General features: G+C 44.2%; 1 protein-coding gene across 1 annotated transcript in view; it reads left to right on the top strand.

Annotated features, from left to right (window-relative positions):
• The window catches only part of CHID1 (chitinase domain containing 1), a 1,130,290-nt gene that overhangs the window by 549,509 nt on the left and 562,080 nt on the right, over window positions 1-18,701 (top strand). Inside the window, exon 9 of the mRNA XM_082269929.1 lies at window positions 7,572-7,673. Within this exon, the coding sequence (XP_082126055.1) occupies window positions 7,572-7,673 (102 nt within the window). The remainder of the gene's footprint in view (window positions 1-7,571; window positions 7,674-18,701) is intronic.

The following is an 18,701-nucleotide window of genomic DNA, read 5'->3' as shown; positions in this document are numbered from 1 at the left end:
CTGACCTTAGCAGGGCTATCTGTCAGGGTGCTGTCTACAGGTTTGAATACTGATCCTGATTCTGACAGTGAGACTTCCCCATCGCTCTCATCTGTCATGCTCAGCATCGTGTAGGCCTCTTCACTAGTGTACCTCTATTTGGACATTTTGTCCAATAATTTTATAGGTACCTAGTGTGACTCAAAGGTAAAAAAGCACCTGGTTGTCAAGAACTTTTTGAACCGCTGCCAAAAAATTAAACTATTAGTGCTAGCAGAGATCAGGCCTGACTCTGCTAATGCTGCGGTTTAGAGTGCTTTGTGTTGGAAGTGACAGTAGTGTTCTGATTCTGCACTTCTTGTGGGGGGGCTAAACACAGGTGCTGGCAGGTGTCGGGGCTGATTCTGCTAACACTGTGTTTTGGGAACACTATACTAAACTATTGGAGAAGCTAGTTTTGATCAGATCAAAGATATTGATCCGTTCAGACACTACACTAGTAATGGAGGTGTTTAGTGTATGTGTGTGTGTCACTGGCAATCAAAGGGTTCACATTTATTACTAAATATGTGTCGGGCAATCTGACGCTGTCCTAAATTGACGCTAACTAATGTTAATGCTAACTGATGTCACCTGTGACACTAATACAGTGATCAAAAAAAGATCTGTACACTATAATAGTGACACTGTGACAGGGCAATGAAGGGGTTAACTGGGGGTGATAAGGGGGTTAAATCTTTGTTAGGAGATAGGTTTAGGGTACCCGCCATATATCTGGGACTCCCTCTAACTACCACTGTCTCTCACACTAATATATAGCACAGAACTATTGGCCATTATTCATAATTACATAATAGGCAAAACATGAGAAAGAAAATTGGATTTTAAAGGCCACAAAAGGAGGGATGATAACAATTATGTAAAATAAATACGTTTTATTACATCCAAAAAACGTTAAAAAATAATTTACATAGGACAAGACAATCTAAGTTTAAAAACTATTCCTGGTTGGAATATTACTAAATAAAAAAGATCCCAGTATGTAGTGTAGGCCTTCAAAGCCGACTCGTTTCACCACAAGCTTCTTCAGGGTTATCTGTAAAGAAAAGCGCACGCAACCTCGGGCAATAACGCTTTAATAAAGGACAATAACACAGTACATTGGAATTGCACTCACACTTTTTCTTTAAGACAATCGCTTTACAGCATTCCAACAGGAGCTACTCGCTCCTCCCGTCCCTCCAGATGGTGACTCTGCGGTCCCCTCATCCGCGGCTGCCGCCGCTGTATCCCCGCTCTCCTTCACTTCCTGTGTTGCCTGGTCACCGGATGACGGTTCTGGTGCGCCTGCTCACTATACCGACATGATCTACGGCGCCTCAGGGGAGCCTCAGCCAAAGCCGGAGCCACAAGTTGTATGGAGCTGCCAGGTGGGGGATTCAAGACACGGGTGCACTGCCTCTGCTGTCGCTACGGACAACGCGTTTCGGAGGTGGAGCCTCCTTCCTCAGGTCCCACTCATTGTATATATGGCTATATTTTTGTGTTTTAACATAAGTTCATTCAATAATAACTACGTTTATTTAACAGGGAGACAGGAGATGGTGGTGCTGCCCAATCATAATTGCTTTTATTTTCTTACCTGTTCTTCAAAAATCGTGGTATTTTGGTTGGGTACTATGAATAGCACCTCTTTCCTTTACACTAACCCTTTTTTACCCTTAGGATATTTAAATTAGTGCTGAGTGGTGTTGACTGACATCTCTGAAGGAAGATACAGGTGCATCTCATAAAATTTGAATATCATCAAAAAACAAATTTATTTCAGTAATTCAATTCAAAAAGTATAAAATATTTTATAAAGATGTGTTACACACAGAGTGATATATTTTAAGCATTTCTTTATTTTAATGTTGATGAATATGACCTTACAGCTAATGAAAACTCAAAATTCAGTATCTCAGAAAATTAGAATATTACATAAGACTGATAAAAAAAGGGATTTTAATACAAAAATGTTGGCTTACTAAACAAAATGTCCATGTACAGTATAGTATGCACTCAATACTTGATCAGGGTTTCTTTTGCATGAATTACTGCATCAATGCGGCGTGGTATGGAGGCGATCAGCCTGTGGTACTGTTGAGGTGGTATGGAAGCCCAGATTTCTTTGATAGTGGCTTTCAGCTCATCTGCATTGTTGGGTCTGGTTTCTCTCATCTTCCTATTGACATTACCCCACAGATAGTCTATGGGGTTTAGGTCAGGTGAATTTTCTGGCCAATCAAGCAGAGTGATGCCATCATCATTAAACCAGGTATTGGTACTTTTGTCAGTGTGGACAGGTGCCAAGTCCTGCTTGAAAATTAAAGCAGCATCTCCATAAAGCTGGTCAGCAGAGGGAAGCATGAAGTGCTCTAGGATATCCTGGTAGAGGGCTGTGCTGACTTTGGACTTGATAAAACACAGTGGACACACACCAGCAGAAGACATGGCTCCCCAAATCATCACGGACTGTGGAAAATTTTGCCTTTTTTATTAGAAAATCAAGGTTCCAGAGTCTGGAAGTAGAGGGGAGAGGGACAGAATCCAAGCTTCATGAGGTCGAGTGTGAAGTTTCCATAGTCTGTGATGATTTGGGGAGCCATGTCATCTGCTGGTGTTAGTCCACTGTGTTTTATTAAGTCCAAAGTCAGTGCAGACACATGAATATACTTTTGCAAGAAGTGTTGGCCTTTCAAACCAGCAAAGGCTGGTGCCAAGGCCTCTCACTTCTCTGTTGGTCTTCTCAGATCCTATATCCCTGGGTCCACAGTGTTGCAGTTTTGCACTCTACCATCTCCCCGCCTTATTCTCTCCAACTTGTCTCATGCTACAGGGGGTGGATCAGCTTTCTGTCCAACTGCTTTTTTAAAAATGTTTCTCTTTCGTTCATCGACGGACACAGAGCTCCATAAATCATACTTAGTGGGTTATATTGCCTTCTCCAGGAGTAGGACTGGGCAGAACAAAAAAACACCTGGCTACGCCCATGGGCCTTCCTCAGCTGGTATATAACCCCCCCTCTCTGCTCTAGGTAATCAGTTTTAATCTGTCTAGTCAGAAGTAAGGACCTAGGCTCCCACCTGGGATCTCTTGTCCTGGCAATTTTCTCCTTCCTTACATCTTTTTGTTTTCTCTCTGGAGATCTACAATCAACTGCCGGGCCAGCAAGCAAGTGTGTGCAGACCGCAGCTATGCGCTAGGTCGGTCGCGACATAGCATTATGGATTACACGCACCATGGAAGGGTAGGTACAGTCCCCCATCCCTCAACCCCTCACTGAGCTGGGCTTCCCCCACTCCCATTCCCCCCCGTCTGGACCTAGAGTCTGGCGGGGGTCCCAGGGTAGAGAATGCAGCAGAGACCCCTGGGGTCACCCCGCTATCTCCACTCTGTAAGGGTCCTGGGATAGTGTGTGTCCAACCCTGGTAGCCTTGAGGGGTCCCAGTGTAGGATACCCCTAGGTGCATTCCCTGCTATTTGCAGAGTGGGTATAGTGCAGGGAGGTCCCAGTGCAGACACCGGTGCAAAGTGCACAGCAGAGTCTCCCCTAAACATTTGTTCTACCTTCAGAGGGGGTCCCCTTGCAGAGGGTGCAACATTGCAGAAGGTGCAGGAAAGATCCTGACAGCATGCTTCAGTGTTTGTAGCTGATGGTGGCCATTTTACCCTAGTCTGGCTGGTCTCTGATTGACGGCCATATTTGTGTAGCCGGATAATGTCACGGGGGCCATTTTCCCTTAGTCTGGGAGATGCTAGAAACAACTGAAGCTTTGTGGGGATGCCGAAGCTCCCCTTCTTCCTCCTTAGTTTCCTCTTCCTGTGCCTGGGACATATGAACAGGGATAGCGTCCATGATGATGCTGGGTTCGAATTCTCAGCGCTCCTCCGGTCAGTAGGGTGAGTCTTTGGGGGTCCCTGTTATCTCTCTCTCTCTCTCTGCTGATAGGTACCCTGAGCCTTGAGGGGATCCTTTAGTGGTGCCAAAAGATCGTTTTGTACTGTAAGGTCTTCCTTTCCTTATGGAGCCTCAGGGTCACATCTCCCCCACTGAAACCCTCATGAAGGTGGCAGGTCCCTCCGAACCCCATCTTCCCATGGTTGCAATGACGGCAGTCCTACTGTCCTTAGTGTCCCGGGAGGAAGTGGTGCGTGGGCAAAGGCCCAGGAGGAAGCATCCCCCACCTTCCCCTGCTCAGGCTCTCATTTGATTCTGAGCCTGATGCCGCCGTGGACGCAGCCCCTCCAGGGGGATCTAATTTTACACCGCTTGACCTATCCGATAATAAGGATGATTCCTCCATGGTCGCAGCAGCGAATAAAAAAACGCTGATAGGCGCACTTATCACTGCAGTGCTTGAGACTTTAACAATCCAGGATGTGGCTGATGTAGCCACGAACATGGCTGTGTCATTTGGTACGCACAAGTCGCATCATACTCCAAAGGTGTTTCCTAATGTGCCTTTTTTTGACAGGTTTTCCTGTAAGGAATGGGAACAACCAAAATTACTCTTTGTGGTCCCCAAACGTTTTGCTGTACGTTACCCTTTTGAGGAGTCACTTTTAAAAAAGTGGACCCTCCTGATTTCCAGGTTGAATAAAGCAACCATGATGCCAGTAGAGGAATCCCCGTCCTTTAAGGACCCAGCTGACAAGAAAGCAGAGGTTGTGGCATGCAGCATGTTTACTATGGCTGGTTCGGCATTGTGGCCAGTCTTTGCCTCAGCCCTGGTGTCTCAGATCCTAACTGAATGGGCCAAACTTTTGCACCAGGGCCTCGGGGTTGAGCAGGTCCCCGCTGCTTATGTTGATTTAGCGGACCAGTTGGTCCATGGGCTTCAGTTTATTTGTGATGCAGCTTTGGATACAGCTCCTGTGCTGTCCAAACTTTCTGTTTCAGCAGTGGTGATTAGGCGCGTGCTGGCGCTTAGGAATTGGTCAGCAGACCAAGTTTTCATTGATCTGCCCTTTCAAGGCGATCGCTTGTTTGGGGCTACCCTGAATGACATAATTAGGTTATCACGGGGAGAAGAGTATCTTCCTGCCACAGTCAAGGAAGGGGAAAGGAGCTTCACCGCAGACGGGGCCCTCCTTCTCAGCCTAAGAAAATATTTTGCGCTTCTGGGACGAAGAATAAGGGAAATAGATCTTTTAAATCTTCCCCGGGAGGTTTTAAGCATCCTTGGTCTGGTAAGCCTAGAGCTAGCTTCTCTTGACCCGCAGACAAGACCTCTTCAGTATGAAGGTCTGACCTCACCCAATATTGGAGTGGGGGGACATCTTTACTGGTTTCCAGTCCCGGGGACTTCTTTGGTGAGCGTCAAGGAGAGCTGGGAAATGTTTCTTTTGCGGGTATCCAGAAAGGGGGGTAAAGCTTGTCCTTTTTGGATTTTTAGGTCATGGCCATGGTAAGGACAGTATCATCCTCAGCAAAGGCTTCTTCTGCAGTTTCTGCAAGGAATCAAGAGAGAGGATCTTCCAATCATCCTGGTGGCTGTAAACATCCCTTGGGGGCTTCCTCTCAGGTAAGACCAGTTGTCCCAAGGGCTGTTCTACCATCCTGCTTTACAGTCGCTGGTTTTAATGGCTTAGCTATTGAAAGCCAGGTACTCAGGTATAAAGGTCTGTCTGGATCAGTAATCACTACTATGGGGAAAGCAAGGAAGTCCTCTTACAGCAAGAGATGCCATCGTACGTGGAAAGCGCACATTTCTTGGTGTGAGTCGATTAGCGCTCATCCTTGATCTTTTTCTGTGTCTGAGATCTTAACCTTTCTACAACAGGACGTTGATCAGAAGTTGGCCTTAAGTACCATCAAGGACCAGTTATCTGCCCTGTCAATCTTTTTGCAGCGACCCTTAGCCACGCACTCTTTAGTTTGTTCCTTCATTCAGGGGGTTTGACATGTGGCTTCACCTGTAGGGTCTCTTTTTCCGCTATGGGATTTAAATTTAGTACTTTCGGTTCTCCAGAAACCTCAATTTCAGAATATTCGGGAGATTCACTTGCCTACGTTATCCCAGAAGGGGACATTCTTGGTGGCTGTTACCTCAGCCCGCAGGGTATCGGAATTGGCGGCATTATCCTGTCGCAAGTCCTATTTAGTGGTCCATAGGGATAAGCTGGTTCTTCGTCCCTGTCCATCATTCCTGCCCAAAGTTGTCTCTGACTACCATTTGAATGAGGACATTGTGTTGCCTTCCTTGTGTCCCAACCTGGCTCATCCCAAGGAATTTGCCTTGCATACCTTGGATGGGGTTTGTGCGATTTGGGTGCATCTGGCAGCTACTGAGTCCTTTTCGGAGGTCAGACTTATTTTTTGTGGTTGCGGACAGACCAAGAAAAGGGCTGGCTGTTTCATCGGCTACCATCTCCAGATGGTCAGGTTCCACCTTACCCTGTCAGGGAAGTAGTATTCTACTCGGGCACTGAGTGCTTCTTGGGCCTTCCGTCACCCGACTTCAATATCGCAAGTTTACAAGGCGGCCATTTGGTCGTCCGTGCATACCTTCATGAAATTCTGTAAGGTAGATACTTTAACATCTGCGGATGCTTCTTATGGCCGCAAAGTTTTGCACTCTTTTTTTTCAAACATTTTCCAAAGTTTTGCAGGCTGCTGTTTAAGAGGAGTTGCTCCCTCTTGAGGGGTGTTTTTTTTCTTTAAACCTTTATTTTTCAAACGGGGCTCCTGTGTTCTGTATAAGGGCTCTTATGTTTAGCCTTGGTTTATTTTCTCCATCCCTCATTTTCCTTTTGACGCTGCTTTTGGACGCCCCAGTAGTTATGATTTATGGAGCGCTGTGTCCGTTGATGAACGAAAGAGAAAATGGGCTTTATGTACATTCCGTAAAATCCATTTCTCTGAGTTCATCGACAGACACAGCCCTCTATGGAGTTCTGATATTTTAATACTGCTTGCTAGTAAACCGATTACCTGGGGCAGAGAGGGGGTTATATACCAGCTGAGGACGGCTAATGGGCGTAGCCAGGTATTTTTTGCCTAGTCCTACTTCTGGAGGAGGCAATATAACCCACTAGTTATGATGTATGAAGTACTGTGTCTGTCGATGAACTCAGAGAGATGGATTTTATGGTAAGTACAAAAATCCCATTTTTCCAACAAGTGGAACAATTACTCAATAGAAAAAATGAAATTAGGACCAATGTTTGTTGCTGTAGGAAACTTGATAGCTGTGATAACTTGAAAACTTTGAGTCTACCTAAAACTGATACTTACATATTACTGTATATATGATCACACTCTGGCTTTTTATATCTTTTAGGGGCAATATAGACAGAATTTTCATTTTGTAATAAATGAAATCAATAACACCTTACCGATGTCTGGTGAACAGACAGCCCTGGGTCTCCTGGAAAAATATGAAGTCAGTAGTATATTTAGCAAACTGGTTTCTACTTAAAACTAAAATATCAGTTTTAGGTAGACTGACCCATTAGTTCATTGACAGTAATTTAATGTCTAAAGTTTTAATAGGTTTTAGCGTATTTTACTGGTTCTTTAATGCTTTTTTTTTTTTTTCCTCCTTAAGCACTGACCAGCTGGGAATGTTTGGAAAAAAAGAGTTTGATCTGTTGGCTCCATATGTGGACAGCTTCAGCCTAATGACCTATGACTACTCCAATCCACACAGGTAAGGTCTACATACTAACCAGCACAAAGGAGTGAACAGGCTTAAACATGAGATTAGATTCATTGTTGTCCATATGCATGCAGATCTTTGACAGCTTTAGCTTCAGGCCTACAATTAAAAGTTTGGGCCCTTTTTTCATTTTTAAAACAAAAAAGTAACTGTCTGATCATGGCTACTTCAGTAACAGAATGAAAGCTTTATAACACATGCATGCATATATTTCTAAGACATAGGCAAATATAGACAAGTTCGGAGAAGCAGTAACATAAAATCCCTTTCTATAAAGTTTTCTGCAGTTCAGTGTTATTTTCCCTGCTGCTCAGATAAGAGTAACTGCAGTTTTTAACTTAGAATAGTTGCTTATTCAGCTAGGGCACCCCAAGCTAATCTCTACGTATTACTTAACATTACTTCATTCTAAAACCAAGAGACTCATACAGACTGAACGCCCAATAGAGTACAGATATACCTGATTTGCAGGATAACACATCAAGAAATACTAGGTCCCAAACTAACCATGGTTATTTCTTCTAAGGATAAAGTTATCCAGTTGGAATATTTTCACCATATTTCTTTTTCGTTCCACATACTGGACTCCATTCACAAAGCGGTATCTTACCGCACCCGTGTATGCGGTAAGATACCGCACAGCTTTTTAAAAACATTTTTTCAATTCACTAAAAAACGCTACTAAAATATCGTATGTGCTATTTTTGAAGATATATTTTAGTAGTGAAAGCTTGAGGTAATTTTTTAAACCGTAATAAATAACTGTTTTTTAAGAAGCAGGCGGCTGCTGGTGTCCTTAACCCCTTCCTGCCGCCACCTCCCAGCACTTTAAGAACTTCTAGATACCATGAGGCCGAGGCGGGCATTCAGGTCACGTGACCGCAGTGATTGGCTATCACATGACTGGAAAGCACCTGATCATCAGGAGCTTTCCCGGGCCTTCTGGTGACTGTACTGGGACCGCTCATGTTGTGCGCTTTCAGCACAGTTTTGTGTTTACATAAGGCTGCATAAATGCAGCCTCTTAGGGTTAAAGCCTACCCACCTGAGATATATTTGTTTGGGGCCGGCAGGAAGAGGTTAACAACCAGTAGTGACTATCACAGTTGTTAAGCAGCGGGCGAGTCATCAGCTGTCAGGGGGCAACATAAAGTAAAGCGTTGCCAGCATTCAAATTCCAGAAAAAAACAGTGTGGGGTCCCCCCAAAATCTATACCACACCCTTATCTGAGCATGCAGCCCAGCAGGCCAGAAAAAGAGGGGGGGTGGAACAAGGTGCTTTGGTGCAGGGGGCCTTGTTGATGGAGACAAGGGTCTTTTCCCCACAACCCTGGCCGGTGGTTGTGGGGGTCTGTGGGTGGTGGGCTTATCAGAATCTGGAAGATTTCTTTAACAAGGGGGCCCCCATATCCCCCTCCCCCTTATGTGAATGAGTAAAGGTACATAGTTCCCCTACTCATTCACCAAAAATGCAGAGCCAGTTTTTGACAGGTCCTTTATTTAAAAAACAATATTGAAAATTGTCCCCTGGTGTAGATCCAGGTGACCCTTGCTCCTTGTGATGTCATTGGCCCAGCATGCCCTGGTCAAAACACATCACAAAGGGGTCACTTGATAATGTCACTGGGTAACCCTGCCCTTTAGTTTATTTAGAGGTAGCTAGTAGGCGGAGCTGTCAGACAGCGAGAGCCAGCGTTGGCTACAGACCTTTTTTTTTTTTTTCAAGTTGACAGCCGACGTTCATCGGGATTGAGTTTTTTAAATTTTTATCTTTCAAAAAAAGGACTTGTCAAAAAGACACTCACTCACTTTTACCATTTTTTGTTTAATATAATATGTATCCAATGCTCATTCACATTTACCAGGGTTCCCCTTGTATAAAGAAGTTTCCAGATTCCCGATAAGCCCCCCACCCGCAGTCCCCCATAACCACCGGACAGGGTTGTGGGGAAGAGGCCCTTGTGGGGAGGAGCCCCCCCTGCCCTAAAGCACTCCCCCCATGTTGAGAACATGTGGCCTGGCATGGTGCAGAAGGGGGGGTGGAGCTCACTCGGTCCCCAACTTTCATGGGCTGCAAGCTCTGATGAGAGTCTTGTGTGGATTTTTTGTTTTATTAAGGCATCAAGTTCCACTTAAAATCTATACCAGACCTGAAGGGCCTGTTATGGATTTGGGGGGGACCCACGTCATTTTTAAATGCAGACAATTATTTTACATTAAAATGTCTGTGGGAAACCCTGTTGACAGCTGATGACTCATTGGTTTTTAAGGGTGGGGCGGCCACCTGGTCTTTTACAACCACTTTAAGCACTTACGGACTGCCCTCCGTGTATTCACATTGGTACTTTGATGTTAAATTCGGGGGTTATGGCAGCCGCCAAAGCCCTGGGATTTTTTTTAAACGGTGGGCAGTCCGCTTTAACATAAGGGTGGTTCCAGCGGCAAATTCGCCATGGAATCACCTTTTTGGGTGGAGAGAGAGGTGCACCCGCCCCCCCCCCCCGCCACTTCCCAGTCATTTCCCCAGATTACCGGATCCGTCGGTGGCGAGGAAAACGATCCAGTCCGCTGTCCTCTTAAGCAGGAAGTCGAATATGGGAAAGATGGCCCCCACTCGACTCTATGACCTTGGAGGACCAAAGCGACATTTTTTTTTTTTTTTGCCTTTTAGTGTAGATTTGAGATCTGAGGTCTTTTTAACCCCAGATCTCACATTAAAGGGGTCCTGTCATGCTTATTTCTATTACAAGGGATGTTTACATTCCTTGTAATAGGAATAAAAGTGATCAAACATTTTTTTTTTTTTAAAGGACACTGTAAAAATAAAAGATAACATTAATATAAATAGGGAAAAAAAAATAAAGCGCCCCATCCCCGTTAGCTTGCGCACAGAAGCGAACGCATACATAGGTCGCGCCCACATATGTAAACGGTGTTTAAACCACACGTGAGTTATCGCGGCGATCGTTAGAGCGAGAGCAATAATCTGAGCCCTAGACCTCCTCTGTAACTAGAAATGTTTAAATTGTCGCCTGTGGGGATTTTTAAGTACCAATGTTTTGTTGCCATTCCACGAGCGTGCGCAATTTTGAAGCCTGACATGTTGAGTATCTATTTACTTGACGTAATATTATCTTTCACATTTTAGAAAAAAAATTGTGCTAACTTTACTGTTTTCTTATTTTTTATTTCAAAAAAGTATATTTTTTCTATAAAAATTGCATTTGTAAAACCGCTGCGCAAATACGGTGTTAAAAAAATACTGCAACAATCTCCGTTTTATTCTCTTAGGCCCTGTTCACACTGGGACGACGCTACTTTGCCTGGCGACCTCATAGGTCGCGGCGCGCTGCTCGCACCGCGACCTCGGAGCGGCCGGCACGGACTTCATAACATTGAAGTCTATGCAGGTCGCTCCGGGTCGCCCCAAAGAAGCTCCGGACCTTTCTTCTAAGTCGGAGCGACTTGTGTCGCTCCTATTAGAACGGGTCCGCAGCTTCTCTATGGAAGGCGACCTACGGTGACCTGTCAGGCGACCAGGTCGCCCCAGTGTGAACGGGGGCTAAGATCTCTGCTAAAAAAAACATATAATGTTTGGGGAATCAAAGTAATTTTCTAGCAAAAAAAAAAAAACTGATTTTAACTTGTAAACAACAAGTGTCAGAAATAGACCCGGTCCTTAAGTAGTTAAATCACACATATTTCTTAAATATTGCATTGCTGGACCACTACTTAATTACCACATGCATTTATTTATGTATTTACTTTTGTGAATTAACTTTAACACTGTTCTATGCAAGCATTTACCGAGCACAAGCAACAGTGAATTTATGTTTTCTGGATCGCATGTGGTATTTGGAAAAACACCTAAATACTGCATGCAATATGCTTTTGTGAATGAAAACCACTGTATATTATTCAAAGTGGCCATCCTCTTATGCCCCAAATGTCCACTGATACTGAAACTTTTTATCATATGTTTTGCCCAGCTATACGGACCTTTTGTTCTGAAATCAGACTTCACTAGTTCTATTCTATAAAAGAAAAGAAAAGGAGGCGCAAACACCTAGTGCATTACCCGTGGTACTGTTAAAATTGGTTTAATAAAAATGCTGAATGCATACTCACAAACATGAAGAATAAAAATCGTATTGCAAATTCCCGTCACCCATGTGTTGGACCATGTCCTGGAAATTGCGACCGCTAACGCGTTTCGGGAGTCAAGCTCCCTTCCTCAGAGCCAGAGCCAGAGCTCTGAGGAAGGGAGCTTGACTCCCGAAACGCGTTAGCGGTCGCAATTTCCAGGACATGGTCCAACACATGGGTGACGGGAATTTGCAATACGATTTTTATTCTTCATGTTTGTGAGTATGCATTCAGCATTTTTATTAAACCAATTTTAACAGTACCACGGGTAATGCACTAGGTGTTTGCGCCTCCTTTTCTTTTCTTTTATGCATCCGTTTGGAGTTCCCTGCCTGAGGAGAGCAGCACGCCAGTCTTCCCCTTCGGAGTGAGCGCTTGGCTGATTATTTGTTTAGTTCTATTCTAGGTTTAATCATCATGCGTTATCCAGCCTGATGCTTTTTGGGTTATATGGAAGATTCTAAGCTTCCTAATTGTACAAAACTCCTTTTACGTTTATTCTTCACTAACAGGTAGTAGCTATTAAGTGAAAATCCCCAAAACAAACTAATTGGTTTCGACCTATTGATCAAATGTTTATTATGTATACGCTGACGAGGCTTGTGGATGTCAAAAACAAGTTTCAAAAGATTTGGTCCACCTGGCTGGATGTGCAATACACTATACCTACAGAACATTACCCCCTATTGTTTTTCATATTCCATTTTAAATAATGTTACCATGTGTATAGATTTATTTGTTGTAATGGGGACAGTACAATACAGTTTATCTAATAAACTGGGGTCGACACTGTTCCTCAATTTCCTGGAGCTTTTGAAGCCTGAAATGTGGCAAAAGGTCAAAAAGTTCAAGGGGTTGAATACTTTCGCAAGGCACTGTATATACGTTGCTATTAATATTCTACCAGAAAACAGTTCAAGTCAATGTCAATATTTAACCCTTGAGGGGTCAGGGTGTCGAGTTGAAATATCTATTGTGTTTCTTTTTTTTAACCTCTCTTTAATATTTGAACCTCTCCAGTGTTTGTGGATCCTATCTATGCCTAAAAAAGGTATGTAGAGATGGGTCCTTGTGAAATTTAGGAAGTGCCTAGACACACTGGGGATATCTCTTCTGGATTTATCCCTTACGGATATTTTTCATATGTTCTTTCATCCTAACCGATAGTGCTTGGGTAATCCGGCCCATATATTTGATGCCCACATGGGCATTGCAGTATGTAGGGGACTCCCAAGGAAAAGCAAGTAATCAATTTGTCAATATTACATTTCTGACCTGTACAGCCAGAAAGGAGCTCCACACATGTTCTGGTGGAGTCTCTGCTGGTCCTGCTTGCCAGACATCCCCTGCATCTAAAGAACCCTGTTTTATCCAGGAAGGGGGTGGTTTTTTGAGGGGGATATTATTGACTGTCCTGTGTCTCCAGTGATAAATGCTAGGTCATATTTTGACCATGCTCTGCTCAGGTTTCTTGTATTGCTACCTAATTGAGTTATTCATACTGTAAACCCTTATCAGTGCATGCGTGTAATATGTGTGCCTGTGCACTGCAGCCACACATGCAAGTTGCTTTACATTTTTTATGCTCATTAATTTGTGTTGTGTTAGGGCAGCCCATTCATTTGACTAGGCTGCTCAACACACGGAATTCACAAAAAAAAGGTGGATGTCCTTCTTTTTTTAACACCACTAACCACAATTCATGGTAACAAGTTACCGTACATTTTGGTGTGCTGCCATGCACTTGCAATTGCAAGGGCCATTTGTGTGGCATTACCAATAAATGACACCACACTGACAAATCTCTTATTCTCCCAGTGGATCCAGATGCCGTACAGGTGGCAAATCCTTTGCTCCCACTATAATGGAAGGACACAATACTCTTGTGGTACATATTGGTACCATCAAAGAACATTACAATTTTTTTTTAAAAGCAACAAATTTTATTTGTGTACATATAATCGACAATACAATACAATACAATATAATTTTCATCAGGACATAAAGATGCAAATGAATCCCTCTTGTCTGTTTCTATACCCCCAATATTGGGATTATAAAGATAGAAGGAAAGCCAATGCGCTACCAATTGGGTATGAGACGTATGGGGTGGAATGGATACGTAAAATATAAACAGGTTGAAATGTGTGAACAAATAGATGATCTGCAGAAAGAGCAGCCAATTGTGTAGTGTCACCACGTACTTAATGCAATAAGAATACTATAAGAATTGGCGCTACTTTCTCAATGGGCAAAAAGCCCACTGTGATAAATGTAGAATTCCTAATGTGTTCAAATGATACCTTCAATGTGTATAAAAAATCACATAACCATAATAACTGAACAAGAATTGTATATCACAGATAAATTGACTGTGTGCAAAAATATGTGCAAATCACCTCATTAATAAGTGTATATAAGTGCCAGTGCAAACTGAATAAAGCAATGAGTTTCACAATCCACTAATAATGTGCGATCCATAATAAATATATACATATAATGAACTATATTGCACTGAGAAGATAACAATCATATAAAAGTGACCATGTGCAAGGTGCAGAAATATATTAAATATATTGCACTAATAGTGAAAAAAACATAATAGCGGCAAAGTGCCCATGCGCATGAATAAAAAAAAAGTGCTTCAAATGTATAAACAATGTGAGTCTTCAATTTTCACAAGGTGTATCACCATATGAGCGAATCCCAATAACCGTAATCCTAAAATAAGTGTAATGGCCGCTCACCTCCACTAACACTCAAATGAGCGTCATACTGTATGTAAAGCAGGCTTTGGGATTAATTCTACCTGGGAAGCTTATGTTAGTGTAGACCATCAGGCTCAACATGTTTCGCCGTTGCCCACTTCTTCAAGAGAAAATAGAGGGAATAAAACACTAATCGCAAATAAAGAGCATAAGTGTAGCACTACTCCCTTAGGAGTTGCTTGAAGCGGATTCCCCTGGGTTACCCATAGCAACAACTTATCAATTCTTAGCGCTTTAAGTGTTTGGCTCAGTCAGGAAACAGTCCAGGCAATTTGGTTTTTCTTGTTTTTATTGTAGAACTTGGGATGGCAGAAGGGATGAGTGGGATACTCCAACTGGATGAACTATGCACAATTTGAGGACTTCTAGCTATGTTGAGTGTGGCAAGGCAGCTGCTTCACCTTGCCACTGTAGTGAAGTACTGGATAAGTGAACTGTATAGCGAATTACTCTTCAGGGCCCTGCTTGGTACCCCCTTTTATCCTTACTATTCAGGGTTCTACACGTCACCCCCTTTACTCTTGCTTACTGTGTGAGCTAACCTTCTGTCCTCTGACCTACTGGAGTGGTCCCCCTTCCTGGGCAGACCCGTTGGCAAGCCCCCTGGTACTCATGGACACTGTTTTTCCCAGTTGACTTCTACCTGCAGCTCCATCGTCAGCTTTCCAGGTCTCTCAAGGTTTAGCTCCACACTTGGCTCACCAGGCCGACTGCCCATAACCACTTTCCTCAGACTGCAGGAGGAGAGACAGCCGTCACTCTCCTCCTGGGACATTGCTTCCCGCCAAAGACGCACTGTCACATGTGCCCTCGGCTTTTATGGTCAATCCCAGGATGCACTGCAGTGGTGCCCTCCCACTGGGACTGCCACAAAAGTCCATTTGCCACTGGCCAGGTTTCCTCCACTGTCCAACATGCTCCCCTATTGGCCGCCATTATACATCTTCCTACTCGATACCCAGGGACTCTCTCCATAGGGACCCCTCAACTTCAATACTCGCATATAAATTATCTCCACTGGTAGTACAACAGACGGAGACACCTAACACAACGCCCCCTATTTTGGACCGATCCCTGGGATCCTTGTGGGAGCTCTCTGGCTAGGCGCGGCCACCCTTGCTGCATAACCACCTTACACTGCTTTATAGCCCCTGTCAACTTTTGGGCCTCTTTCTCCCACTGTGATACAGTGACCTGCACACCCACTATTGTGGCAGAGTAATAGATGAGCTCACCAGGAGCACAGCAGCCTTCTGAGATGTAGGTTTTCACCTGCTTATTTTAAATTTCTGTGGCCTTTTTCATCTAGGACTACTCTATGTGTCTGAGATCTGTCCCTATTTGACGGTTGAGAAAGGCGATTGACCGAAACACGTCTGGTCTCCTTTGGAAGTCTCAGCCACCTTCAGTCCAAGAGACGTAACATATGGCCACTTGCATTTTTAAGGTGTTTGTCTATTCAGTGTTATTCTTTTGAAATGTATTTTCATATATTGTTTGTTTAATACTAATAAATGTATTTATAAATACTTACTACTCAAGACCTGGTCATTGCCATTTAAAGTCCCACACTCTAGGGGAATTTGTTCTTTTGTCCATTACCATGGGATGTTGGCAATTTCCAGGTTAACCACTGGATCCAAATCCATTTTTTCTGCCCTCTAATGTAGGTCCATTCACCGGTGTTCCACGGTTTCCCAACTCTTTCTGCAAGAATAGGAGGGGAAAGGGGAAATGGAAAGGGGACACAAGCCCCAACAACAACTGAGCTTGAAAACTTTTTTCTTCAGTGTAGTCCTTAGACAAAGGCTAGCCAGCCTTACTTGAAATTGGAGAGTCCTTCCTTAGCAGTAAAAGTCAGGATGGGGAATCCTCACAAGCTTCCCATCCTTGTTCTTTATACGAACCGACCAAGCCTGGCCAGATCAATCTGGGCGGCGGACCTCCACTTGGTCCAGATAGATGGACAGCCCGTAATTCTATTGGGTCCTGACTGATTGGAAGTTTTTCCACAGATCCATCCTGGATTGGTTTTGATATGGTTTGGGAACAAAGAAGAAGTCCCATGTGGCCTCATCATACCAGGATTTTCTCTTAGCCTCAATCTCAAGCATGACCTCCCGTGGAGCATAAGGATAATTGTACCTGTACTCCAAGACCACCTTCTTCTGCAACCACTGTTGCATCCTGGGAAATCTGGGAAGGGTTTTCCAGTTTCCTCTCCCAGCTGGAGAAAATGGGGTCTCTTCTTGCTTGATGAGAGAGTCGTAGGCCTCATTCTGATCCCAAGCCCGGCATAGTTCTTGGGTGGGGTTAGATCTGGGACCCGATTGACATAGGCCTCACTGAACCCCAGAATCTTGGCGCACTCTTCTTGCACCACCGAGTCCCTAGGCTCTTCATCTAGCACATAAAGACTGGCTGGACTGTTCCACTCTTCGGACCCCTAATCCCATTCCGTCTCCTCCTCAGACCTCCAGACACCCATTCCTTCTTCCAAGGACCTGAATCGATTATGGAAATTAGGAGACCCCACATCAATGACCCCGGCTTCTTCCTCACTGCTCACACTCATCTTTTCTCCTCTATCTGTATGGGAGCAGACTTGGTCTCTGCTGCTGCAGTCTTCAATATACCAGGTGGCCACTCCCTGTCCCGCACTACCTGCATGCATCCTGGCTCGGACATTCGGGTCTCCTTCCATGTGCAGGCTGGACCACTGTCAGGCTGCATGGTCTCCAGCTGCATCATCAGCCTTAACACTCCTCTCCCACGACCTAGGAGAGGCCCCTATTCCACAGCCAACAGGGCACGAGTGACCCCAGTCTCCCATGTCACACTTAACTTCTTGGGCCGACCTTCACTCCTCTCTGCCCGCAGCAGCAGATTGGCGCAATGCCCGCACTGGCTCTAAGCTTGTACCCGCATGGTCATTTAATTAAATGACTCTTGCTTACTGTGTGAGCTGACCTTCTGTCCTCTGACCTACTGGAGTGGTCCCCCTTCCTGGGCAGACCCCTTGGCAAGCCCCCTGGTACTCATGGACACTGTTTTTTCCACTTGACTTCTGCCTGCAGCTCCACCATCAGCTTTCCAGGACTCTCAAGGTTCAGCTCCACACTTGGCTCACCAGGCCGACTGCCAGTGACCACTATCCTTAGGCTGCATGAGGAGAGACAGCCATCACCCTCCTCCTGGGACTCTGTTTCCCGCCAAAGATTCCCCGTCACATGTGCCCTCGGCTTCTTTGGTCAATCCCAGGATGCACTGCAGTGGTGCTCTCCCACTGGGACTGCCACAAAAGCCCATTTGCCACTGACCAGGTTTCCTCCACTGTCCAACAGGCTCCCCTATTGGATATAGTAGGGACACTCCCTAAGAATAAGTGACTCACACCTGGACACATGTAACAGGCATAACTAACAGATCAGGCTCCCCTGATAAGCAGATGGAGCATAAGAATGCTTTTAACCTAGCACTTAATTAGGAGGATGCTACATCAGTATTTGTACAAAGTGATCATAACAAATACATACCATACAGTTGTTTCGAACTACATTGTGTGAAAGAGTGGTGTGAGTCCCATTTTAAAGACAGTGGGCTAGATAGGACACAGCTAGACACAGAGGAGTTAAAATGGATGACTCTGTACCCAAATATGGGTTCCGTATATATGTGTTAATGTTTGCTTTGCAGTATAGCATATCTGGGAATACAGAAATCACAACAAACATGATTTAAAAGTTACCAGAAAACTGCAGACTTTTACCATATGCTGTGGCAATGCAGATACATACTGTATATGACTTTTGACATCAAATTATTGCATTCATATCTACATATTTTGCTTTGCCAGGTAGCCAAGTCCTAAGGTGTGTTTGTTAGGACTATTAGAATACTTGCCTATCAAGAGCTACTTAAAAACATTTTCTGACTCTTATTATTTTATACCAGAGTATTTTTGAATAGAAAAACTGTCATCCCTCAACTCCATCAGTATAGATACAAGCTAATAACTCTATCCCTTTATGCAAACTAATGTATGAAAACAGAGCCGCCCCTGCCCCCCATGTTTATTTGAAATATTCTGAGGTGCACAGTTTCT

Source organism: Pelophylax lessonae (assembly GCF_965119305.1).
Source record: "Pelophylax lessonae genome assembly, chromosome: 10".
NCBI classification, from domain to species: domain Eukaryota; kingdom Metazoa; phylum Chordata; class Amphibia; order Anura; family Ranidae; genus Pelophylax; species Pelophylax lessonae.
The sequence above is the reverse complement of the archived record's forward strand: the minus strand, read 5'-3'. Positions and strand labels throughout refer to the sequence as shown.